The sequence below is a fragment of the Ischnura elegans genome, chromosome X (assembly GCF_921293095.1).
Source record: "Ischnura elegans chromosome X, ioIscEleg1.1, whole genome shotgun sequence".
NCBI classification, from domain to species: domain Eukaryota; kingdom Metazoa; phylum Arthropoda; class Insecta; order Odonata; family Coenagrionidae; genus Ischnura; species Ischnura elegans.
Genome location: NC_060259.1, coordinates 42,597,326 through 42,622,143, shown reverse-complemented (window position 1 = coordinate 42,622,143; position 24,818 = coordinate 42,597,326). Strand labels below are relative to the sequence as shown.

General features: G+C 37.3%; 1 protein-coding gene across 2 annotated transcripts; it reads right to left on the bottom strand.

Moving 5' to 3' along the window:
- Positions 1–267: 267 nt before the first annotated feature.
- Positions 268–18,795, bottom strand: LOC124170753 (mucolipin-3-like). Of its 2 annotated transcripts, none has more exons than XM_046549685.1 (13): positions 18,494–18,795; positions 18,114–18,328; positions 17,819–18,010; positions 17,539–17,689; positions 17,162–17,334; positions 15,936–16,032; positions 12,249–12,367; positions 12,017–12,166; positions 11,258–11,365; positions 11,061–11,183; positions 8,970–9,176; positions 6,298–6,440; positions 268–1,173 (listed from the first exon to the last, which is right to left on the bottom strand). In XM_046549685.1, the coding sequence occupies exons 1-13, from the start codon at positions 18,537–18,539 to the stop codon at positions 1,137–1,139; spliced, it is 1,761 nt and encodes a 586-aa protein (XP_046405641.1). In that variant the 5' UTR covers positions 18,540–18,795; the 3' UTR covers positions 268–1,136. The 2 variants fall into 2 exon arrangements, with proteins under 2 accessions (XP_046405641.1, XP_046405640.1); XM_046549684.1 differs by lacking the exon at positions 268–1,173 and adding an exon at positions 4,074–4,451.
- Between the last annotated feature and the right edge of the window lie 6,023 nt (positions 18,796–24,818).

Here is a 24,818-nt window from a genome sequence, read left to right as displayed (position 1 = left end):
ATATGATAGCTTCGAAATAAACAGAATAGTTACATTGGAAATTTAAACATTATGACTGGACCAGTTAAACATATGAAGTAATACTAGCACAGCTGCCCAAAGCTATACTTTCAATACATTTTTATACCACAAGCATTTAAATCGCAGAGCTGTCTCGAAGGGTTGGATGAAAATGATTACACTCCAGCTACTGTAGTAATTGTTTCCTACATCACAATATTATCTTGTCATGATAGCTCTAATTTTTTACACTCTTTTTGCTTTAAGTTTGATTAGGTTTATTGCCATGGGTTTGCGCACTCAATTGAATGACTCTGCCACACAGTTACTAACATTAAGGTAGAAATATTTCATCTGCAACATTTACGCTTCTAATGAAATTCACCATTTCAGTACTCACCCAAAAATTGATGATAAAAATTAGAAATCATGTCAAGGCCTGACTTGATGACTTTCGAGAAAAGAAAATAGGTTGAATTTTTTAGGTTGCCACCTTCTTGGTTTAACATAATATTTTTGTCTTGCCCAGCAAATGAGAAAAAGGTATTTGTGAGGTTGACACATTGTAAAAAGATTTTATACCAAATTTTCCAACCCATCACAGCATGAACTTTTGATTCTGTAATTCGTATACGTATATTTTTGAGAACTGTAAAAACAAATTTTTTCCAAGCAAAAAAAGATTTCACTTACTAACTTGTAAAAAATATTCCAGCCATGAGATGAAACAGACTATGTCGGATAGTGATGCTCTCCAACAAAAGATTCAGACATAAACGAAGAAGATATTATTTATAACACTGGCTCCACCATTTTCATGAGCAATAACAGATAGAAAATTTATAGCACATATTCTCACTTATAATTACATTTATATCTACATACATTACAAAAATTTAATACAATTGACTGATGAGTAACTGTTATATCATATAATACATATATAAAACATATGCAGTTATCAAAGAATAAAAAAGAAAAAATGAACAGAATGAAAGTACCTCAGGTGTACTTCTTCCATTTTAAAATAAATTAAAATCTGTTTAATAAAAATTAAAATATTCACAGCCTGAAAAATGTGTAGTGGATATGACATTTTGTGGAATCTTCAGAGTAATACATCAAATAGCTGCCAGCTATGTTATTAGTGGCTCTGTTTCAGCAGCTGTGGCCCTGAAAACATAGAAAAATGCTTTATCATTCGTCATTATCATACAAATCCATTCATTTAAAAGTACCATTACTACTCTTACCAACACTATAAAAGGGTAAATACATTTAAACCATAGGTTTGACTCCTTCTGGCATTGAACTTGGGATGCATACATTAGTATATGTTTATTATCACTACATCACCAACAAGAGGGACAACCTAGACACATTTGAGGGGCTGGGACAATGTTCCCCTATGGTCTCTTTCTCCACTCCTTCCCTAATGTTACAGAACACTGAAAAAGTGCTTGCGAGTGGCAAACAGATTGCTACAGCTCTATTAATACCATCCATACGCGATAAATTTTTCCAAAAACATTTGAGCTCAGCAAGCATTTTTTATACCTTTCATACACCACATTTTAAATCTACGCTCGAGCATTTGGAAACATAATATTGGTTACTACAACCTTACATTTATATTACCTTTAAGGGTAAAAACTGCCTAGTGAGTTAACCCAGCATGCAAATGCAATAATGAGAAGCATTTTCTAAATCCACCCACCACAGAAAATTTTACTAGGAGTAGCCCAGTAGCCAAGCACCATGTCCGTAAATTGAACAATGCTCATGATTTTGCACCATTTCCATACTAACTGCTCCAGTCATTCAATGCATCCATTATAGGTAGTCTTCAGGTTGAGGAGAAAGTAAGTCACTTGAAATACCTTTAAGTTATATTATAACATAACTCATTTCTTAATAAGTAACAGTAATTGCAACAGCTTTTGTGTATCCTGCCTGATCTTGCACTGTTACATTACGCACATCGACCTTATTTCTGCAAATAAAATTCCAGCTTTCATTGCCAGTGCACCCTACATCACCACCCTTTCTACACATGTAACTTATAAATGGTTCAATTTATAGTCATCGAGTTCAGTCAGCAATCTGAGGATTGGTTAGATACAGCTCCCCACTACATTCTCCTGTAAACCCAACTTTCAGCATTTACACAATCCTTTTCTTTTTCATCCTCAATAACCAGCCATATGCAATTCAAACTAGGCTTTCCTTTGCATATCTTCCCATTCACTAGCCATTTTTAGTTTTTCTTTTCATTGAAAATTACATTAATCCTCATTCAGAAAATGCATTCTTCCTCAACCAGTTGTATTTAGTATTTTTTAGGTGGTGCATCATGCCGTTTAACTTTTACTAGTGCAATGAAATTCTGTAATATATAGAGTACACCTTATTCAACATTTGTCCCTTTCTCAAATATCAAACAAATCATCTGATAAAATACAGAGGTAAAATTTTAATACTTGAGGTACACAAATGATGACAGCAGTCTACACGCTCCAAAAATTTCAACATGATAGCCTACATTTTAAGCAAGTCTCCCAAAATGACCATGCAGAGGGTATGCAGATTGTAAGTGGAGCCTGATCATCAGTATGAAATGGCATAAGTGAGAATGCCCATAACTCAGGACTGCTCATTTATTAATGAAAATGAAACTGGTATGGGGAAAGCAAATGGAACATATTATCTGCTTAAGCAAGCTACCATAATACCAGCATCACAAAGAGTTTGGATGTTCAGAAAGGAGATAAAAATGAATCAACATCAAATACAAGGTTCCCCCACCACCATTAAAATAAAAAGAAAGCAGAGGATAAAAATTTGCTAAGGTTGTGCTTATAAGGTTTCTGCTGAGTAATGTCTGCTGGCAATGTCATGCCATATTTTGGTTCGACACAATTTTAAAGACTAACTCAGCTTCACCATAGTTCCAACTGTTGGAATAAAGTCTACAATAGGGTGTAAAACCATAAAACCAAAAAACATGGTAAGTTGCTATTTAATAAAGTGAGAGTGGTCAAAATAATGGGCTATTGCGCTGTTAAAACTCATCTAATTAAGAGAATGCCTCGCCTAAGCCTCATGATAAAGTGGTGAATTCAGGAAAAAATATTTTAACCCTTTTAGTGTGGCACGCCGATATATCGGCTTTTACTCCTCGGCTGAAAAGTGAGGCGTGCCGATATATCGGCTTTTACGCTATTGTTGTTAAATTTGAGAGCATTGGAACAAAAAAACTTATATACCTGTAAACGTATAAAAATGTTGTGATTGTCAAATTTAATCTCATTAAATAAAAAAATTGCTTTAAGATATCTAAAAAATTAACTACATAATGTTTATTTTTCCTAGTCGCTGCATTTCATTAAAATACCCTCCGCATTTTTCGACTGTACCCCGGAAAGAAGGATAGCGCTAAAAGGGTTAATTGATCCAAAGTAACACAAAATGGCACAGAAAATCCTGAAGTCTACACAAATGCTGCTAATATTTGAATAAGACTTAACAAGGGCCTAATTAATGTCTAAAAAATTCCGTGCCCAAGTTTGCCTACCCCATGGCTCTAAACACTCATTTATTTACCCTCACACCATCCAGTCCTTCAAAGTGAAATTAAAAGCAATAATAGCATAAATGCACCCTGCTCAACAACTGAATGGCCCATGTATTACGTATATTACCACTGTTCTACTAAACACTTCCACTCCTATTAGGCTAATTACATTCCCTCACATTTAATTCAGGTCTAGGTGTTCCAATTCAGGTGTAGGTGTAATGCACGTGCCGTGACGTGCAGAGTGATTGTAATCAAAATGAAATTTTAAATTAAAGACCTAATTCAATGGAGTTATTCACATGCCCTCACACACACTGTATTTTCCAAAAAGAAATTTCTATATATAGTTGGAAACTGAGTATTCTCTAATTTGGGGAGGGATTTACTCTCAATGTTAAATATATATTAGTGACACAACTGACCCATATGAAGGAAGACTGCCATTACACTTTCTTTACTAATGAATGGGTGAGGAGCAAAAATAAAAGCAAAACACTAATATATCATTCCTTTATCATTGAAACATGATATGGCTAAAGATTTAACAATATTCAGGTTTTGTAGTGATAATATTCTTGAAAAATTATTATTCTTCTTGCACTTAAAACATAACAATAAAATATAACAGTAGATAAATATAATCAGTCTTCAATAACAATGGAACATGCAACAATAGACATCAAAACTCACATCATTACAATAGGAACAAATCCATTTGCAATCACAAAATATCACAGACCTATGTTTAAGAAGATATATCATTAATATCACATATAACACTTTTGATGACTATATACAGAGTGAATCACCATTAAGATTAATTAACTGCTGCTGTGCTGACTTCCATTTAAATTTAGATAAACGAATCATTCGCCTGAAAATGAATATCCATTCATTACAAATAATTACATAAAGGGAAAAGTGTACCAAGGCATATAAAAATCATAATGCCCAGTGCTTCCATAAGATTGCTCCTCTAAGATTGACTACAAAAATCATAAGGGGTTATAGGTTTCATTTATAATAATTTCTCAATAAAAAATTGAGGAAAGAATACTAAACCCAAAATTTTAAAAACCATGGGTGGAAACTACTCGGAAAGAGAGAGACCCAGAAATTTTGAGGAATATCATAGTTCCAATTTCAAAGAAGAGAGCTGATAGCTAATTAAGGGGGGTATATAAGCATTGAAATGAGAAAACCATTTATCACATGTTATAACTGAAGCACGTTTATTAGTGGCAGTGAGGCATGGATGGTGACAGCAGCATGAAAAATCAAGGGTAGAAGTATTCAAGGGTGACACCAACAAAGAATAATAGAGAACATGCATCTACTAAATGAAAATTGAAATTACAAAGAAGAGATTCTTCTTAAAACCCTACAAAGAAGATGAGATAACTAATCGGCCACATGATGCATAAAATTAATTGTCATAAGGCAAACTAAGGGAAACTTTTCCATGGTTGGAAAAGAACAAAACCTAGTTGTTCTCTACACAACATGATATCCTAATATAGACATCAGTTGGAACAACAAGTCGACCGGAAGACAGGCAAAGAAGGTCTCAGATGATGTGTAGGTATTACAGACATTATTTTTCTACTTTTGCATAGAAAATGATGTCAAGTAACATAAAATTGAGTATTGTTTTTAGGTTGCATTACTATATTTCTTCCCATACATTTTGAACTTCAAAATACTGGTGAATAATATAATGTTATTTATTATAACTACATCACAGGCTATAACAAAAAGTTGCCTAGCCTTATACAAAAACAGTTAGGAATATTTAACTAAATGAAACCAAAATTATTTTACTTAGAACATTTTGATGTTATTTTCCAAAGCATGCCTACAACTGAAAGAACAACCAAGTTTCAAAAATTAGTTTTAATAGAAAATTAATCCCTCAAAATATAATATGTTAATAAAATTGATGAGTGTCAACCTTAAGTTCAACTAATACTGCTAAAGAAGAGTTAAAAACTCAGAAGGCCAACTATTTTCTAATGGATGTACACAACATTCCACAAGAATCCGCAACATGGATAATCCATGCAGGGATAATCAACAGTTAACTGTATAAAAAGTACTTTGCCAAAGGGTCAGAGATAAGGAAAAGTACTTAACAAAGGTATGAGGTACTTAGTAAATAAAATAAGCCCTTCAGTGGAGAGTTTTATGGGAAATGCATCAAGTGAGTCCATGTTTGAAGATAGTTTTGCTGCCGACTACAAAGATGGACACACACAGTGCACATCATGCAAACCTCTCCACTGAATCTTCACCACACCGCTAAAGCCAACAGAAAAATAAGCCCTTTATTGGTATTCTAAACCAATGTCTATACTTAACCATTCAGAAAATATTTCTCTCGGTTTATCTTTTTGCAGTCGGAATGCACATAGGCTAAATGCAAAATAATGCACAGAAAGAATAGAAGTCTTTACACCACTTAAAGCACGCAAATTGCTAACCTGATGAAAATTTTTAGAGGTACACAATTTGTGCATGCTATGGCACTGAGTACCCCTTGATTTATAAAGCGTGGTAACAAGGTTCATTGGAACTTGTGAATATTTTTCCAAATAAAATGCCTCTCAGGAAGAGGCATTTTATTTGGAATTGCAGCTGTTAATTTCATGGCATATTCAGAGAAATATTCCATGAAATGAAGAAACAAAAAGGAGTATGAAGCAAAATTCATCGAGCCCCACCTATGGCCACAGCAACTGTGTGGGAAAAACCCCAGCAGAGAGGGTGAGCGTTCATTGGGAAGAATTCCAGGAGAAGTCTCTTCATCCCCACTAGATATGAACTCCTGAAGATCACTCTTTGGAAATCCTTGCTGATAGCACATCTGGAAGAAATGACTCACTCCATCAGCAGAAATACACATGAACATGAAAGCATCGTATAATTAACGAAGTTATGGTTTGACTAAAATTACACTCCCCATACGTACAGGTTAGAAAATTTAAAATCAAAGCTCAAGGACATTTTAATGAGACAAGAACTACTTCGAAGACATTGAATTCCTCATTTCCCTGACTGATTGCGGAAATCTGAATATCCTTCATGATTCACCTACAGCTAGATTTTTTCAAACAATACCCCTTCAATCAGTCAATAGAAGAATAAATAGATTAAGTGCATTTTTATGCATATTAATATTAATTATCTGCAAGTATAACAGAATAATATAATTTTTAAAAAAGCTAAAACATTTTTGTTTGAGTGATTGATTTAAGTAGCTAATATTAAATAATTTCCATGTCACTCCTAACTAAACTTACAAGGGGGGACCACGAAAGTTGCTCCGCCTTTTTCAATGCCGTATTTTTTATGGCCTTCGGAATGGTGAACACATCCCTGAACTAGTAGTGGTTCCGTTGAATGGGCCTTAGTTTGGCTGTAATTAATTAATTTTCATGCGGTACTTTTCACAAGCCGCTTATAGTTTCATGATATCACACCCATCGCCAGGAGGGTCAGGTGGGGTAGTGGTTAGCGTTTACGACTACCACCCGGGGTACCAGGGTTCAAGCCTCCGTGATGGCTTTTTGTTTTCTTGTCTCCATTGTGATCAAACGGCATCAACTTTTTCGTTAATTTTAATTGCGACAAGCATAGACATGAGACTACTTTTTTATCACCATAATGACGTTTAGGTGTTTAAGCAGTGTCATTTTCAACGCGGGGAAGTGAAGGCTCCACTTTCTACTCAAAAACATAACGAAAGATTAATGGGGGGCTAAAGCAGTGGCTTTTTTTTTTTGGAAGAAATGACATTTGTTGGTGCATATCTTGTTATTATATTGGAAGGGCTACGGAAGATTTTGGGAAGCGGCGAGCACAAGACACATTTGGTGTAATTGTTGCTTTTAACCCTCTAGCGGGCGCGACTGTTATTTCTTCACAACCGGGCGAATGGCGTACTTTTCCCATGTTATGTGCATATATGATAATACTCGATTTTTGTTAAAATTAATCTTTATTTGTAGAAATTAGTAAAATCTTGTACATTTATAGGTGATACAGATATAAAGGTACAAAGGTGGTATACGGCCGGTCGCCCGGCGTAATTTATACGCCACGTGTGACGGGTTCCTCTTGCTGATCTAAAAAAATTTAGCTACAATACCTCGAACTTTGAAAACTCGCAATATAGACAGTCAAAGTACATTGTAGGAATACACGAGACCATTCTAACCCAGAATGTACGTACGATGTTGAAATCCTTGGCTTTCGAAGATTGACGTATTTTATACGCCACCACGTCCGGTCCAGGGTCATAAACTTTTATTTCATCCTATTTATTAATGGAAATTATATTTCGGAATGGTTCTTTTAGCACATAGGTACTGTGTAAGTAAACTCCCTTTGGAGTAAAGCGAATTACAAGTGTTCGAGAGATATGGCATTTTATATTCGTTTTGTGTTCTTATTAATTATGTCTGTACGCATGTTGTTGGTCGCCGCGAGCCTATAATGCCATGTGCTCTTGCAAGAGTGGTTTCCATTTTTAATGTGGAAGTTTATCAGTATAAGCAATGAAGAAATTAACAATTTGGCGCACACCAACCCTTGCTAGTGTAGTCGTCGTATCTCCGTGTTTGAAATGACACTGCTTAAATACCTAAACGTCATTATGGTGATAAAAAAGTAGTCTCATGTCTATGCTTGTCGCAATTAAAATTAATGAAAAAGTTGACGCCGTTTGATCACAATGGAGACAAGAAAATAAAAAGCTATCACGGAGCCTTGAACCCTAGTTCCCCGGGTGGTAGCCGTGAACGCTAACCACTACCCCACCTGACCCACCTGGTGAAGGGTGCGATATCATGAAAGTACAAGCGGCTTGTGAAAAGTACCGCATGAAAATTAATTAATTACAGCCAAACTAAGGCCCATTCAACGGAACCACTACTAGTTCAGGGATGTGTTCACCATTCCGAAGGCCATAAAAAATACGGCATTGAAAAAGGCGGAGCAACTTTCGTGGTCTCCCCTTGTTAGTTTAAATATTTTTCAGCCAACTTTTTTATTTAGTCTGCAGTCCCTGGAAAATTTTATGCCCATATGTCCTAATAGGTAAAGAATTGCAAATCACATTGATAAGGCCCTACATAAAAGTTTTAAAAAACTTTAGTGAAAAAGGGCATGTTTGTAAAAAAAATATCCTATATAAGTGAGAGCACGGAAAATGTTGACAATTAATATTTGAATAAGTAGAAAAAATACCAAAATGTATTTTATGAAAAGGAATAGTATTTTGATTAAGATAAAAGTCAACAAGAAGATAATAGAGCATCAGAACACCATAGGTGTGAAAGTACATTAGTAACATGATGAACAATAAATATGTTTAAACACATCAAGACCTCACCTTAATAGTTTCATAAGCATCCATAATGACAGAAATGAACAAACTCAGCACGACATAAATGAACAAACTGATGAATGAATAAAGGTACAATCTGCTGAACCACCAGAGCATGGGAGATTTCTTTGACATACTAAAGAAGGTGGCAAACATGTCGTCTCCATTTATCAATGAAAACAGGCATTCTGACGTACTTGACAAGGATCGAAACTGAAAAAGAAACCACAGCATATTAGGGCAAGATCACCACAAACACACCAAAATGATAGCAAGCAGGGGATCAACCCCTCCCCCAAAATTCTTGGGTCTATGCTTATGCTCTCATCTAATCATGATGCCACATGAATATCCTTCATCTCATCATCAAACAGTGAATACTCTCGCTTGACATTGAACCCTCAAATGAAGCGTTTGCAAGTAAATTAAAGAAGACATGTTTATATAAAACAATTTCTCAAGCATTTCACAAGCCATCATGATATCCAGAAATAAAATCAAGATACTGAATAACCTTTAATACATGGCTGACTGACATCAATATTAGTCATTAAATGTCAAGATAAAAAAATAGGTATTTATTTGGTACATTTAAAGAAGCCCTCATCATTTGGGTCTCCTCTTTTCATTGGACGATCAAAATAATGCCGGAGAGTCAAAGTATTAATTCTACACTCAAAATATGAATACATCAAACATAATTTCTACAGTGAAAGCTTGGTTTAATGAATGCTCATAATCCCCAGAAAATTGCTTGCTATATCAAGTGCTCGTTGCTTCCCAACGAGAAGGATGTAGTGCCTATATTCACCTCATCCAACTCACAGATTTTGCATGGGAGCTTTTTCACAGAAAAAGACTGTTTGCATATTTATGCGTAATTTTTCAAATAAAATATCTCAAAGCAATAACTGTAACTCATTTCCTCAAACCAATCTGTGGCTGTGTGTGGCACTACTTGTAGCAAAGTGACAATTGATCTCCGGGATTCATAAGAAGCATCAAATCACTGAGTGATGGCAGAAACCATATTCTAAACACTGCACCAAACAGCGACACTGCATGAAGTTGCACGACTGTCAATCGTGGCAGGACTCAGTTCCGTAAGCATGTGGCGCTCTTCTGCCGCCTGCAATGCTCCACAATGATAAATACAAGTGCTCTTGTGAAGGTAAGTAACTTGCGATTTTGCCTTCCTGCATCATTCAGCCACAAATGCACAATTCTTGGATAAAAGCACTTGAGGCAGCAGATGTTTTTGTAGACGGGACAAAAGATGGAAAAAAAGCAAACCAAACGACAGCAGAGACCAGTGGTATGGGAAGGTGCATTCTGATGGCGACTTGATAGCTTTCTGATCATCCATTTTTTGACCGCTCTACTCCAAGCGAATTCAGGACTACTACACCGTTAACCTTCACCATTGATCACCAGTATCATTTAATGGTCTAGGTGCCTCTTGCCCTTCCACTCCATTCATTCAGATTAGAGAGAGCTACAAAACCCTGGTACCTCACTAAAAATACACCAGAGAAAGCTATAGATAATGGGAGAGATCACCAGTGAGGCTGGACATATTTTTCGCACATGATACGGCACTCTAGCAACGTCGTGGATTCATACACAGCATGAATTAGTGACCGACAACCAAGAATTGTGCTTCAAAGAATCATCATCAAGTCAACAATCAAGATTGATTTTACACAGCTCTCCTATCTGCTAGCATTTTCAAATTGACATATTTCTTCTCATTTACATCCTTTATAGCCTGTCCTTTGTAAATCATTCCCTTGCCCTTCTTTCTGTCCACCTGTCCTTTAATTATTGTTATCCTCAGGCCACCATGCCCCAATGTGGGCAAATAAGCAGCTGTCAACATGCAAGCCTTGTTTGTATGTACCATCTGAAGAATTGGCCTTAGTGGCTGTCGAAATAAACATATTATCACTTATTTTGGAGATATAATTTTTACTGTAACCAGTAAAATGGCTGCCCTCAATTACCTCAAAAATAACTACTCATGAATCAAGCTTCCACTGTATTTCTTTCTTACTGTCCACATTCCCAGAGAAATTAGCAAACCACTGTAGCACAAACCTTCAAGTGATATGGTCCAAGAACAAGCCAGCCACAAAATGTATATCCAGAGTAGAGAATCAGAGCACAAAGCAAAAACCTAGCCACCTTAGGGGCTGCTTTCTTCAAAGTCAATATTAATACCTGAAATGTAAATAAATTAATTAATATGCATCCCATAAATCTTTGACTAAAAACTTTCCATTATTTCCACTTACATTATAAGTTTTGAAAAATCCCAGGTACCTCAGCAGTCCAAACCATACAAGCAAATTGCCTGTACCAAGCAGAACACTGCACACATTCCACTGATCACCAACAAATTGCTGCGAAGATATATTGCATAGCATCATTCATTCAGAATAGTTACCCCTTGTCTAAAACTAACATTCACAGTAATCAAATATTATTGCAGAAATATATTAAATGCAACATTGAAAATATTGAGTTATTTAACTAATCACAGGAAAAAAAGCTTAGAACAGCAATTTAACACCTATACTACGTGGAAGGTTAGGAAAAAGAATAAGGGAAATTGAGAATAATGCAGAGTTGAGAAAATATTGTATCGTGAATATTGTTTAGTACCACCATATCGTCCAATACATTATGAAGAAGTGGAAATCTAGAATTATATCATACAGTGGTATCATTCGTAGCTGAAACAACAAATGACATTTTTCTCATAACAGACTACTTCCAAGACTACAACTAAGTTATCTCTAATATAATGTGAAATCTTGAAATCATTATATGTAGCAGAGTAAAAATAATGTCTTCTAACAAGTACTTAGGGACTTTCAAAAACATCGCACAATAAGGTAAGGATAAAACATTTAAGTGTTAGGGAGTGCAAATTTGAGTACTCAATCATAAAATGCTACAAAAATACTACATTGAAGAAAATGACAAGTCAAAGGCAGCATTGTGTGTGCATACTAAATTAATTATTCAAATAAAAATAATAAACTTCTCACCTTTCTTTCAATTCTCTCTTTTATTCCTGAACCAATTATAATAAGGACATCATTTGTGATTATCATGACGTACCAGAAGTTTAAAAATTCTAAGCGGCCCTTCATGCTAAGGCTTTTCCCAAATGCTCTTTCAAAAAATTGCACCGTTTCCTGAAAAAGATATTAAACAGTAGTACCCATACCAATGATTTTGCTAAATTGCACAATTTATAAGCTTCAAAGCCAGAGGTACCTTTTTCAACAGGTGAGCTCTATAAATTGCTCTGGAACACAGTACAAGTGAAACCAGACAGACACACATAACAAGGTAATTTAGCAAGCTTCTCAAAACAGAGTCTAATTTGTATTCAGCTGAAAGAAAGAAAGAAAGGAAAAAATTAGTAAAAAACATGAACTCAACAAACAATTGCAAGCTATAAATTTTCTAAAGCAAAATACGATCAATCAAGCTTTTTTCATCAGAGTACTATCTCTACATTCAGAGTAGGTGGGAATTCAACTAGATACATTTTTTAATTATAGTTCAATCTATGGCAAGGTCTGGTTAGCTGGAACATGAACACACAATATTTAATGTGTAAATGCATGAATGTAAGAATGAACATTGTAATTTCCTGTGTAGCCATAATACTAATACAAATGCATAAAGAGAAAATAAAACCTGCTCCAGTACAAGCATTCATACAAATTCTGTTATATTTAAACCATTCACCCCATAAGTTGTCGTCATTTCCAAAAGTCTGTGTACACTGATTCTCCCCTTACTGGCAGCATGAATGGGCAAAATTCTGGAAAAAAAAACTCCTGAGGCTGGCACCCAATGCTCCAGAACTGTGCCCATGGCAGGAAGAACTTTACACTGCCGCAAGCATATGACGACAGTATGCAATGGGGCTAATTATTATTATAAGGCTATCACTAATGAAAATATACATTGAAAATAAACCAGTAAAAAAATGCGCTAGTAGAGAGAATAAAATCATCAATTCATACACATCCATCAAAGAATAATATAATACGGGAAAAATGCTACAGCCATCTGGATTCTAATCTGAATTGCAACACCCCTACCAATATCTGTAACATTCATCCCCTCTGCGGCATTAGTCATCTCGTCCATGGTGTAAATTAGTAATATCATAAAAAAGGTTGAAGCCTTAAATCAGATTATGGAGGAGGAGGGGGAGTCGCCTTTGGGACTGAGGGCCCGAAAGATAACGCTCCAATTGGTGCAGGTGTGGATGAGAGGTTCCTCAGTTTCTCATCACTTCTGCTGGGTCAAAGGGCCTGCTGTTTGACTGTTTTCGTCCAACCCTCAAGAGGGTTTTTCCAACCAGCGAGTTGAACATAGGTGCACAGAGACTTTTGGAAACTTTAGTCCAATTAAGTACAATTAATTTCTTGATTGAAGCTTTCGCGGCTCATGAAGATTAAAAATAACTCACATACGGGTGTATGCCGCGTGTCGTACTGGAGATTGCCCCGACGTTTCGCGACCGACTGCTGGTCACTTTTTCAAGGGAATAATGTAGGGATTGGTTTTTGCTGCCTTTTTATATATTTCAGGTGGGAGGGGTGGGCAGAGGGTGTGAGGAGTTAGGACTGGAGGGGGAAGATAACGAAATGCTGCGGATGACTGGGTTCCAAGTATTGCTGATTCCTAATCCGGTATCTCTATTGTAGTTGTTCTTGTTTTTCTTTATTTCTATGGCCTCGCGGATGAGTTGGGTTTTAAAATGTTTTATCCTCGCGATGACTCTTGATTTCTCGAAGTCGATTGCATGTCCGGTGGCTTCGTGCTCCGCTACGGCTGACTTTGAAGGGTAACCCAGTCGAATGGCTCGCTTGTGTTCTTCTATCCGAGTTTTGACTGTTCGTCCCGTTTCTCCGATGTATTTGTTCTCGCACAATCGACGAGTACACACAAGTTAAGGTAATGTGTCCAGATCTTTTGAACTTGCTGTCAGAAAGAGTGGGATGGGTATTGCCTGGTTGAGGAAGTGGGGGCATGATAGAGAGAGATTCAGAGGGTGGGAGGAAGAGGGGTGGTTAAGGGCCTACAGTCTTGCCTGAGACTACGTTTGGGAGGGGGGGCGTGTTTTTTATGACACACTCAAGCTATGTCACCATAGGGAGGGGGGGAATACTAGAGGAGGGAGTTTGGGATGCATACGTTGGGTGTCCAGAATATCAGTAAAAGGTGGTGGAACAGGTTTTAGAAAGACAGATCTCTTGGAATGGGAGAACAAGGAGGAGTGCTAGAAGAAAGATCACGGTAAGAGTTGGAAGTACCTTTTCATTATGACTACCTTAAAAATAATTTGGTGATAAATAGAGCCCAATATTTAATATATTTAACTTGTTTATTCTGGAAAACTATGATATGGATGAAAAGATGTGAGCCAAAAAATCTGTGATTTTTGTTTCTTTTTGTTCTTCTCGATCGCTGCTTCCACCATGGTGTTCAACTTGCATGAATGGGAACAAAATTGGAAGTCCAAATCAAAATTTGTAGATGCTTGGATGGCTGCATAAACTTCATTTTTTTGTGGTGGAATTATTTTCTCACTTTCATCTTCTTCGTCACTGCAGTCATGACTTCAGTCCCGACCACTGCTTCTTCTCTACGGTATGTTGCTTAGACATTCGCTAGGCACTGACTGAAGCCCTTCGCACTCTCTCCCATGAATTTAGTTCAAGCCCTTACCATACAATTCAGCGCTTACAGGGCAAAAGACAGCCTGACGCAGCCTCCCTCGTGGATAGATAGCAAGGTGCTTGCGCAAAAACTTAATGCACAGAATCATCAAATCCATTTCAAATTGGTAATAGAGGAGCCATTTGGCCCTAAATATGGGCTCGTGTATAAACTATGATATCATGACTGATATCCTTACTACCTATCCCCACCTCTTGCCATTGACAGCCACAGTTTTTTCCCCAACCTTCCCCCCTCCTAAATGTAACGCTGTCAATAAAATGAAGCTCTAAATGAGAAATATGTCCTCTATCTGTGAGTGGTTTTATTCTCTTCCTTCTTCACATTTCCAACTGTTGATTTGAAAAGTGTTGTCATGAGGTCGCCCATTAACCCGCAAGAACATTGAAATTTGAGCAATTTTATGGACTTGCAACATTTTGCTGGTATGATTCAATTACCTAAGGTTCAAGTAGGAGTGAAGAAATACCCCGTGCGACCTTCCTCACATGTTAACCTATGAAGCATTGTCAATGCGATGTTTACGAGTAGGCACAAAAATAGGGAAATTGTGTTATCCACGATATTTTTACTAAACTCCAACTTCCCCTCGATTCCCACCGTAAGTTATTAGGTGGATCTATTCTCTCAAAAGTTGTACTATCATTTACGACACACTTTAATGCACCATAGTCAAAAACACGGATTTTTTTGCTGCTTTCGCCGGAATTACTAGTTTTGTTGACAATTTTTTTGCCGTTGCTCATATAAACAAATCCCATTTGCTCCTGGCGAGTGAGCCCAATGTTCATAATTTCAAACTATTTCGTATTTTCAAACAGCGCCATGTATTTACCACAGACTTTTTTTCTGGGACCACGATTTCATGACATAAAATCAAAAATTTCGTAGTATCCCATTTTGTATAGTCGAGAGTTTACAGTTTAAGTTTCTTCTTTTGAGTGTCAATTAGCTCATAAGAATAACATGGCACATTTGGTTATGGTGATTAACTGTTGCCAACGAATTTAATTCAATTGGCTAATGAGTGAAGTCATAGGTAAATTGCATAAAATACAATTGAATATGGGCATACCGATACATGGACAGAGCATTAAACTGTACCCACAATCAAAACTATTTTTTATCAACCGATTGAGCATCCTCTTAACCTACAAAATTAGTATGAATAATACTGTATAAAAGCAAAACTCTACTCACTTATATACTCCACACTCCCTTTGCATGACAACCTAATTGCATCAGCCTCTAAAGTAACCAGCATTTGGCCATCATGATCTCTGTTATCAAAACTTATCTGAAAAGCAATAATTATGATATTTTAATTATATACAGAATTAAATACAAATACATGTCCAGTTTGGTCATTAATTTAAGAAAATAATAAGAATTTACCTCTGACTAAATGAAAAAACTTTCATAATGACATTCTTGTACCTTATTATGGTGTGATGCCAAGTAAAAAATACAATTAAGGTAGTCCCTAGTGAGAGAATATCACTCAACATATTCACAAACAACATCATCATAAAAAAAACATGAAAAAGAGCAATGTCTCCCTCAGGCTACTGGCACTAAGTAGCAACACAATACAAACACTAATAGGAACAACTGAGCTGAGAATAATTAATGGCACTCGTAAAACCAATCATGGATTGCATAAGCAAAGTTGAATACTTAAAACACCACAATTGCAAATAATTCGGTAAGCTAGGCAACTCAACTGTAAATACATTGAATCCATTTTCAAAACCTTACTCACTATCGCTGAATACATTCATATTCTCCCTCCCACCAAAGAAATCACACACTATTTATGAACTCTTAAAGATAGCAAGGTCACAAATTCCCATATCTTTCTTGTGACATAGGCAGGGAAAACCTAGCTTGCACATAACTGAAAAATGAACCCCAGAATAAAACTTAGATTGCATAACATATCAAATGGCTTTACCGAGTTCCAACCTTTAAAAAAAGTTTATTTGATACATGATGTAGTGATGTGTCACCTCAAAGCTAAGAAAAGGTTATTTATTGAGTGGCATATGCTTATTGGCAATGCACAAGTACAACTAGTACTTCATCCAAAAGAAGAGTTGTGTCTAAATGCTTTAACACACCAGTCACTATTTATATCTCATCAAGCAGTTCTTGTCACCTGTGGTGTTGGGAATCCATTTGGATATGGTCCCTTTGTGACCAATCACTTTGACTAGTGTCACTATGGGTTCAACAGGCAGTTAACTAGGTGAGCAAGCAATACATGCGACTCAAGCAATATCTAGAGAAAACCACAAATTCAACATCCCAAATTATTACTTTTGTGTGTGTTACATACAATTAAAGAGTGGTGAGTTGCTTAGCACAAAAACAGAAGCAACCCAGGGTTTCACTATAAGAGGAACAAGTCCCTGGAATTTGCTCACCTCTATATCAAACCTATAGCAGTCAGGAGGCGTCAGGGGTCCAGCAGCCTTTAGGTTAACCGTTTTTACAGCAAATGTCAGAGAAGCCCTAACCAGAGCGGAGAAGTTAATTTTCCCAAGAAGTGTTGCACTAGAAATTTGACTGGATATAGAAACTGGAACATCATGGCATGCTAGAGAAATGGAAAGCAAGGCAGATTAAATACAAAATATCTAAGTTAACAACCTAAAGGTAGTTTGAATTTATCACAGATAGTTGAAATATTACTTATGGAAATAATTATGTAACTTATTGTGTATGTAACTTATGTGTACGTATTGGAGAGACTTGTAACACCACCATAATAATTCAAATATCATTTCCAATTCTTGCTTACTTTTGATAATTTCATTGTTGAATACGTAGCTTTCATTGAAACCATAAATGATACCTTCCTTGTATTCATAAAGGCACAAAACTGGCAACGATATTTCATTGTCTTCATTTGGATAATAATACGGCCCAATAGCATTATCTAGATGAGCATACTGTGAAAAGAAGAGGCTTACTATTAAAGAAAGACAAATTGATGAAAGACCATTAATGAACGAGCTAAAACTGTGGGTCTAAACTAGTTCAAACACAATTAGAGGATCTGCCGTTCAAAAAACACTTACCCCATTAAGCGCATAATCTATTGTTTCGTAGAATTCGTCAATTTCATAGAGAGCTAAAGGTCCGACAGCGGGAGGATATCCTTCAACCTCCCTTGATGCATCCCAACCCCTCAAAAATAAATGAGAAAAGGCAACCCTATTATCCGACGTATAATTCACGTGGTTGTACCGACTTGATGCAAACAGGCAGAGCTTTAATTTGATAAATAAATAAACATTAGTACAGTAACCATGACTCACATGAATTATACTTCTCCTAGACTTGAGGTAATAAATCCAAGTACAATAAATTTACCTGAAGAGTGACAAAAGCTATTTTGATGACCTGTACAATCAGCTTATACGGCAACCTTCGAGTTACTCGCCACTTTTCTATCGGATTCATGAAAAAGAATTTGAGCTTTCTACGCATTTTATCTTCAGTCTTTTCCGTCGTGGCTGCACCGTAGCCACTCAAAGGAACGGAAGGCTCACATACTGCTGCACTGTGATTTACATTGCTCGGTCCATCTGTAAATCAGATTTATTACGATAACACAACATCAGGAACAATGAAGCTGTCAGAATGATGGCAATGAATATCACACAGCACGAGAATATTAGTCACATAATCTGAACATGAGAACAAGTTAATATGAAATGTATTCAACGAGAGAAAGGAAAATAGGTCATCACCATAAGGCTCATCCTGGTTATGTTCAGTATCTGGAAGATTCTCCATGGGGAAATAGAAGAAATGCTGCAGCAGAGATTGATGCTTGGAAGCAATTGGAATGCAACTTCTGTAACACGAACTGAGGACGAGAACTATACTCCGGCGAAACTGGCGGGAAAAAATCCCTTTCGTTGAGTTCTCACTTCATGCTCGGTCAAAATGATGACTATCGCTTGCTTGTTTCTTTAACTAAGGGCCCCGATGTACTCGCTGGAGCAGTACGTTCCCATTTCTCATCCCACAAACCAACGTCCGTGGAACAAAAATATAGAAAATATGACTGTGCTAGGTGCGCATCAATCAAAAGAGAGGCAGCTCTCAAGAGTCACTCAATTAATTATGAACCGCTCAGTGGAATAATCCGATCGGATCAACTCCAAGGATTTGGGTCAATAAACTGTATAGCGTCGGAAAATATAGAAAAACTAGGAAATACGGGTATTTTTTATATGATGCCAAGGGGGCTAACCTCCTTGTATGATGCCCGCTTATTTTACGAAGCGGAAGAGGGGACTCAAATGAACGATTCATGCAAGGTGTCTCAGCAGTACAGCAACTGTGGATGGCGGTCGTTCAAGTAGTTAATGACGCCGTTATTTTATTTGAAGAGTCTGGGAGAGACCGAAATGCGTACCCTAATCCGCAACGAATAAAGTCCTCTATTATGGATTAAAATTGAATCAATTATTCCTCGAAAAAACTAATAAAACATCATTGAACCGAGAAAAAACTTTTAAGCAATGCTGTTGGACGATAGTGGTATTTTTCAGGTAAGAAAACGTGAAGTTTTTTCGAATTTATGTTGGTTCAAATAATTCTACTTTTAAAAAATTAGGTGAAATAATTCTAATTCATGTCATGCGATCATTCATCCTCAACTTTAAAAATTGTCCAACGTTAAAACTTTGCCAAATTTAACTTTACGATTTTTATTTTTTAAGCAAGATGATGAGCGCCAATCGCGAAAAACTGCCGGTAACAATAGTCCTTGTTGCACGCGCTTCCTTTTCTCGGTGCTGGGGAAGAGCTTTAATTTTCCTTGCAACGAGTTGCAAAATCGTTATAAAATATATTTGTGTTATATTTGTGAAAAGTTGATAACGTATGAACTAAGATACGAAAGACTAGCCAATGACAACAGTGTCAAAATTCTCCCTATAAGGGAAACCCTGTGTCTGTTATTTGTTTCATAAAAAATACAATAGCAATTGTTTTGGTAACAGGAAACGTAATAATTAAGAATAATTCCAAATGAGCTTTAATCTGTGGCATACCTAAATTTGGTAAATGTAATAATGCGCACTTAACGTTGGCTAATGCTTAAAGTTGAGGTTTACTAAGAAACGCTGGAAAAACCATTACCCTTTTAGTTTATGCAAAAATATCCATATTGAACTATTAGAGTAAAAACTTTTCAACCATAATAATCAACGCGCAATATAACAAGTGAAGGAAAAGTACGAATATCATGGAAATAGCTTAAATGGTATGATTTTTATAAGCGTTCAAACTCGAGTCTTTATACTTTTGGTACAGACATTAGGTATAGATACATTTCAAGTGCGATCGAATTAGTGAAGTGTACCTATAGATTAAATCTTTGTATGGGGAAATATCAATGTAAGACAAGTTTAAGTAACTTTAATTAAAGACCTCTGATGCAACTTTACATTTAAAATAAATGCGAAATTAAAAGCATAAGGTCAGGTGGATAGGAAGTACTAACATTGATCTAAACGGCGGTCGGCAGATAGCATAAGCGTTAAATATTTTACTCATTTCTGAGGAGGGTGCCGGGGTCCCTCATTCCCACCCCTTACATATGCCTCTGCATTGAAGAATCGTAGGATAGTCAAAAATCAGCCCCAGTATGGGAATGGTTACAGATCCCATACTTGGACACATTCGTAAAATAGACTTCAGAAATCTATTTTCCGAGATTTACGGCTTTAATGATTAAAAAAAAACACGAGGCGGCTTTTGCTGAGACGACAAATTGCCTACGCAGCTGCTTTTGCCCTGCGGTTTCCGTCGTGAATAAAATTTAAAGGTAAATATATTTAAAATAACGAATGAGCGCGACGAAGAATTAATTTCTGCAAAGGGTTAAAAATTTAAAATGCATTGTAGTTACTTCAAAAAAAGAATAAATTCCTCGCCATGAAAAGTAAAATTTCTCCGAATGATATGGTTCCTGAGAATGTGCGCAGTTGGTATGTACACAATCTCGGAGCTCCATAATGGAATTGTCGGGACTTGCGAAGAGCTAGCGCAACAGCATACGCTACAAACAGTAGGTGACACCCACGCGCAAAGGGTAAAAGTAGTCATTATAAGCCCAACTATGTATTTTAAACTGTGAAATTTATTCCTAATTATCCAAAATAAGAATGTGCTGTAGCTTCTCAATCGTCGATCGTCAAATTCTTAAGGCCTGTTTACAAGGTACATTAACACGTACGAGTTAATGTACGTTTGCGTGAATGACTTTTGTGGACCGGAACGGAACATGTATACGAATGCATGAACCAAATTAGAACAGGTTCTATTTTATTTTTTAATCAATAAATATGTACAAAGTTAAGAGCCCTGAGGATAATTTTAAATAAATCGAAACGTTGGCTATAACTTGTTTTACATTGACCTAAACTCTAAGAAATATCATAAAATGTTCTATTTTATGTGCATGCATTCGCACAAGTTGGGTGGTTACACGGTGCATTTTGGCGTTCATTCTCGCGTTCATACATTTAGACATTAACCCGTACGTGTTAATGTACCGTGTAAACAGGCCTTTATACATTTTTATTTTGCATTTATTAGGGCACTTTCATAATAATCATTATTATAAGATTAAAATTTATTTTTTGGTAAACTGTATCTTTTTATTTCAGCATTTAGATATGAGACCAAATTTACAAGGGGAGCGCTCATAAAAGCTGTTCAAGCATACAGGCAAAAATCTAAAACACGCCTATGCCCAACACGGAGGGAGGAGGTCGATCGCGTCGGGAAGCACGGAGAGAACGTGTTTGGTGGCAGGCCCTGCCTTACAGATAGGACCAGATTACCTAGTAGTCCAAACGAGGAAATGGAATGGACTATGATCGAAAGGAGCATTTGACAAATTAGTACGCCTTGGATACACCTACAAACTACCCCGCAAGTCGCCACAAAATGCGTGCGGCGGGAGGTGGTAGGACGCCGGCCCCAAGCATGTATCATCATCAACTGGATTTCTGCCCACTGGCAGGTCCCAAACTCTGGAGACCTCATCCTGCCCATGGCAGCCTCCTTGTTTTCTCTATACCTTCTTTTTAACCTCACTTCATCTGTCATCTTCAGCCTCTTCTTTTTTTTTCTCCTTCCTCTGTTCCCCCGACTGCTGTATTTAAAATCCCCTTCCCTCCAAAAATATGCCATATCCAAAACCCCTTTCTCTTTTGTATAATTTTAAATAATTTTCTTTCCTCACCAGCTCTTTCCAGCACCTCCTCATTCCTCAGTTTATCCACCCACTTCACTCTTTCCAGCCTCCTCGCCCACATCTCAAGAGAGTCGATCCTGTCCCTAATCTGTTCTTACCAAGATCCACGTTTCACATCCACACAACACTCCAAAACAAGCAATTCACCAGTCTCTTCCTCGGCTCTAGGTCCATACTGCTACATGACACCTTTCTCTTCAAACTTGTATGACGCTACTTAATATTAGGAACTTACCCGTTGTGTCTTGACCGCCCATGTTCCATATAGCATTTCCAAACGGGAAGTCAAACGTAGAAACATCGGACACAGTGGCGCCGACTCCATGGGGCTTGAGGGGTCCCGAGCCCCCACAAAAATTCGTTATGGGTGTGAGGAAAAAATGTGTCAGGCTTGTCGATTTTCCCCGGAGTGTCCAGATATCAAGATTCGAGTAATAAGGGTTCTAATGTTGATCATACGACTCTTCTAAAATGATTTAAAAAACTAAAAACTCACTACTTAAAAAATTTCCCGGGGCGAGATCCCCGGTTTGGGCCCCCCCAATATTTTTTGTAAGTCGACGTCCCTGATCGCACATAACGGACTCTCTCACTGGGTCGGAAACCCGAGAGCACTTTATGCAGTTAATTCCTCAGGAAAGCACCAGGTCGTTCTAGAATTTATTTTGTTATTTTTTTACGAGGGCCGATTTTTTTCAAGCTCCGATGGCTCATGAACAGAGGACGAAGTGATTGATTATAAATTATTTCATAGCTGTATTGAGCACACTTATGGTGTACCTTCGACATAATCACCACGGGGGTTGAGGAATTGGTCGTGCCCGTGGACAAGCTTTACTATACCTTCTTCATAGGATGTTGCTGTTGGATGAGACTTCCAATGAATTTTGCCTTTGTCCTGACGCTTATGCCCGTTTGAAAATGCTTCCCTCCACGCCAAATCTTCATTTCAGAGTTAAGATGGAAGTCACACGGCACAGTGGGTCCACATAAACGGCGGGGTATCGAAAATTTCCCATTGAAATTGCTCAAGGAGCAGCTGGGGTACATTAGCGCTGAGATGACGGGCGTTGTCATGGATAAGAACACTTCCAGAAGTCAGCATATCTCTTCTTTTGGGCGTGGGCGTAATATTTTACACTGAGCAGCTGCATTAACGTAAAAATCTCTTTTATCGGCATAATGGTAAAGACATGACAATGCCGAAGTCATTCGGCGAGTTTTCTGGCTGTCGCTCCGCAGTGCTCACTTGTCGGGAGAATCAATTGAGGCAGTGATGTTGATGAGATTGCCACTTACCTCAACCTAACAATTTACGGTCAGAAGTGACTTGAACGTGGGGAGCATTGGATGCGCAGTTGCCCTATCCGCGAAGTACCCGCCTGTCGCTTGTATGGTGTTTTTTGCCGTGCGATCGGAGGTAAAAAAAACCGCCCTCGTATTACTCCGGGGAAAAACAAAACACTTTCCTTACTTTATCACTTCGGCCAGATCAGGACACATAGTGAGGCTCTAAGATGATGTTTTAAAAAAATTTATCGCTCTGAAATCTGTTCTTAATTGTAACTAATTCTTGTAAAAGATAGGTGATGCTCTCTGTTCGCGCGTAGCAGTTAATGAAGAATCGCGCCGATTTTCTTCCTATTTTTCAGTTAGCGGGTTAAAACTTTCTGCTTCACGCGGATTCGGCGCCTAAAGCGCCAGTATCGGCTCTTGTAGCAGGCGTCGATGATGATGTCATTGGAACTTACTTCTGGACCGTGGTGCTCTTTGGGAACAGCGATTCGCGTTTCCGGGAGGATGATGCCACCCAGCCTCCCGAACGAAGTAAATTAGACACCGCAGTAACTTCTCGGAGATCTTCTAATTGTCGAGAAGGGAGATGTGACGGAAATCTCGATTACAATCTCCAATCCGCACTTCATTGAAATCAGCGCGTATTTTGAAAGTGACTCAGCTTTTTTCATAGGGATCTGCATGATTAAGAATGGAAACGGTGAAAAAATGAAAAAAGTGGCAAAACCACAGTTTTCCCATTTTTCGTTATTCCGAGTGGTTTTTCAATGAGTATAGTAACGGTCTATATGAGAAAGACAGTTTTCTCTCACAAGTAAACATCGCGAGATTGATGTTCGGGATCAGAATGCCAATGTTATTTTCTCAAACTATATAGGTAAGGGAGAAAAAGGTTCACGGCTTTCTTTGTTGTCAGAGGTTCTGATTTCCTAATAGAACTATATGCGGGTAAGCAACACAAATGATATGTTGAAAATACAAATCTCCGAACTTTAAATGTGTTTCGGCATGGTCAAATATTGTACGATTGAGCTGAATTTTTCGGGATCTTGTTTCATAAATTCATTTTAAAAAAGAAAATGTCTCGTCTACCTTAAATCTTCCATTTTTTTGGCATTTCCTCAGTAGTTCAGTTAAGGCGTAGTCAAAAAGGGCCTTCGAAGGAAAGTTTTAAGGATTTTTAAGGGTAAGGAAAGGATAAGTGCGTGAACCAGCACACACACTACTGACATTGGGCGAGTCGCCTCATTTCATTCCCATTAAAACTCGAAACTAAATAACCTGTATTTCTTGTATTTGGATAGGTAATTTTCACCGTCCCCAATGTGGATCCACCACGAGGCATGATAATATACGAGGATGCATAAAGAAAGGTCCGTATCATTATTCAAATTTTAAAGTGAACTAGAATCAATTCTGAACACACAAATGAAAATTATATAAAATATAGTATTGCATGTGTTGTCAGTTGTACAGACAAAAAATAGGAACAATATATTAAG

Excerpts from the sequence above, each read along its gene's own strand:
- LOC124170753 (XM_046549684.1), bottom strand. The coding sequence starts at position 18,539 with ATGGAGAATCTTCCAGATACTGAACATAACCAGGATGAGCCTTATG. Across the intron at positions 18,329-18,493 it reads TAACCAGGATGAGCCTTATG|ATGGACCGAGCAATGTAAAT; the intron begins GTGATGACCTAT and ends TCTGATTTACAG. Across the intron at positions 11,184-11,257 it reads GATTTTTCAAAACTTATAAT|GTATTAATATTGACTTTGAA; the intron begins GTAAGTGGAAAT and ends TTTACATTTCAG.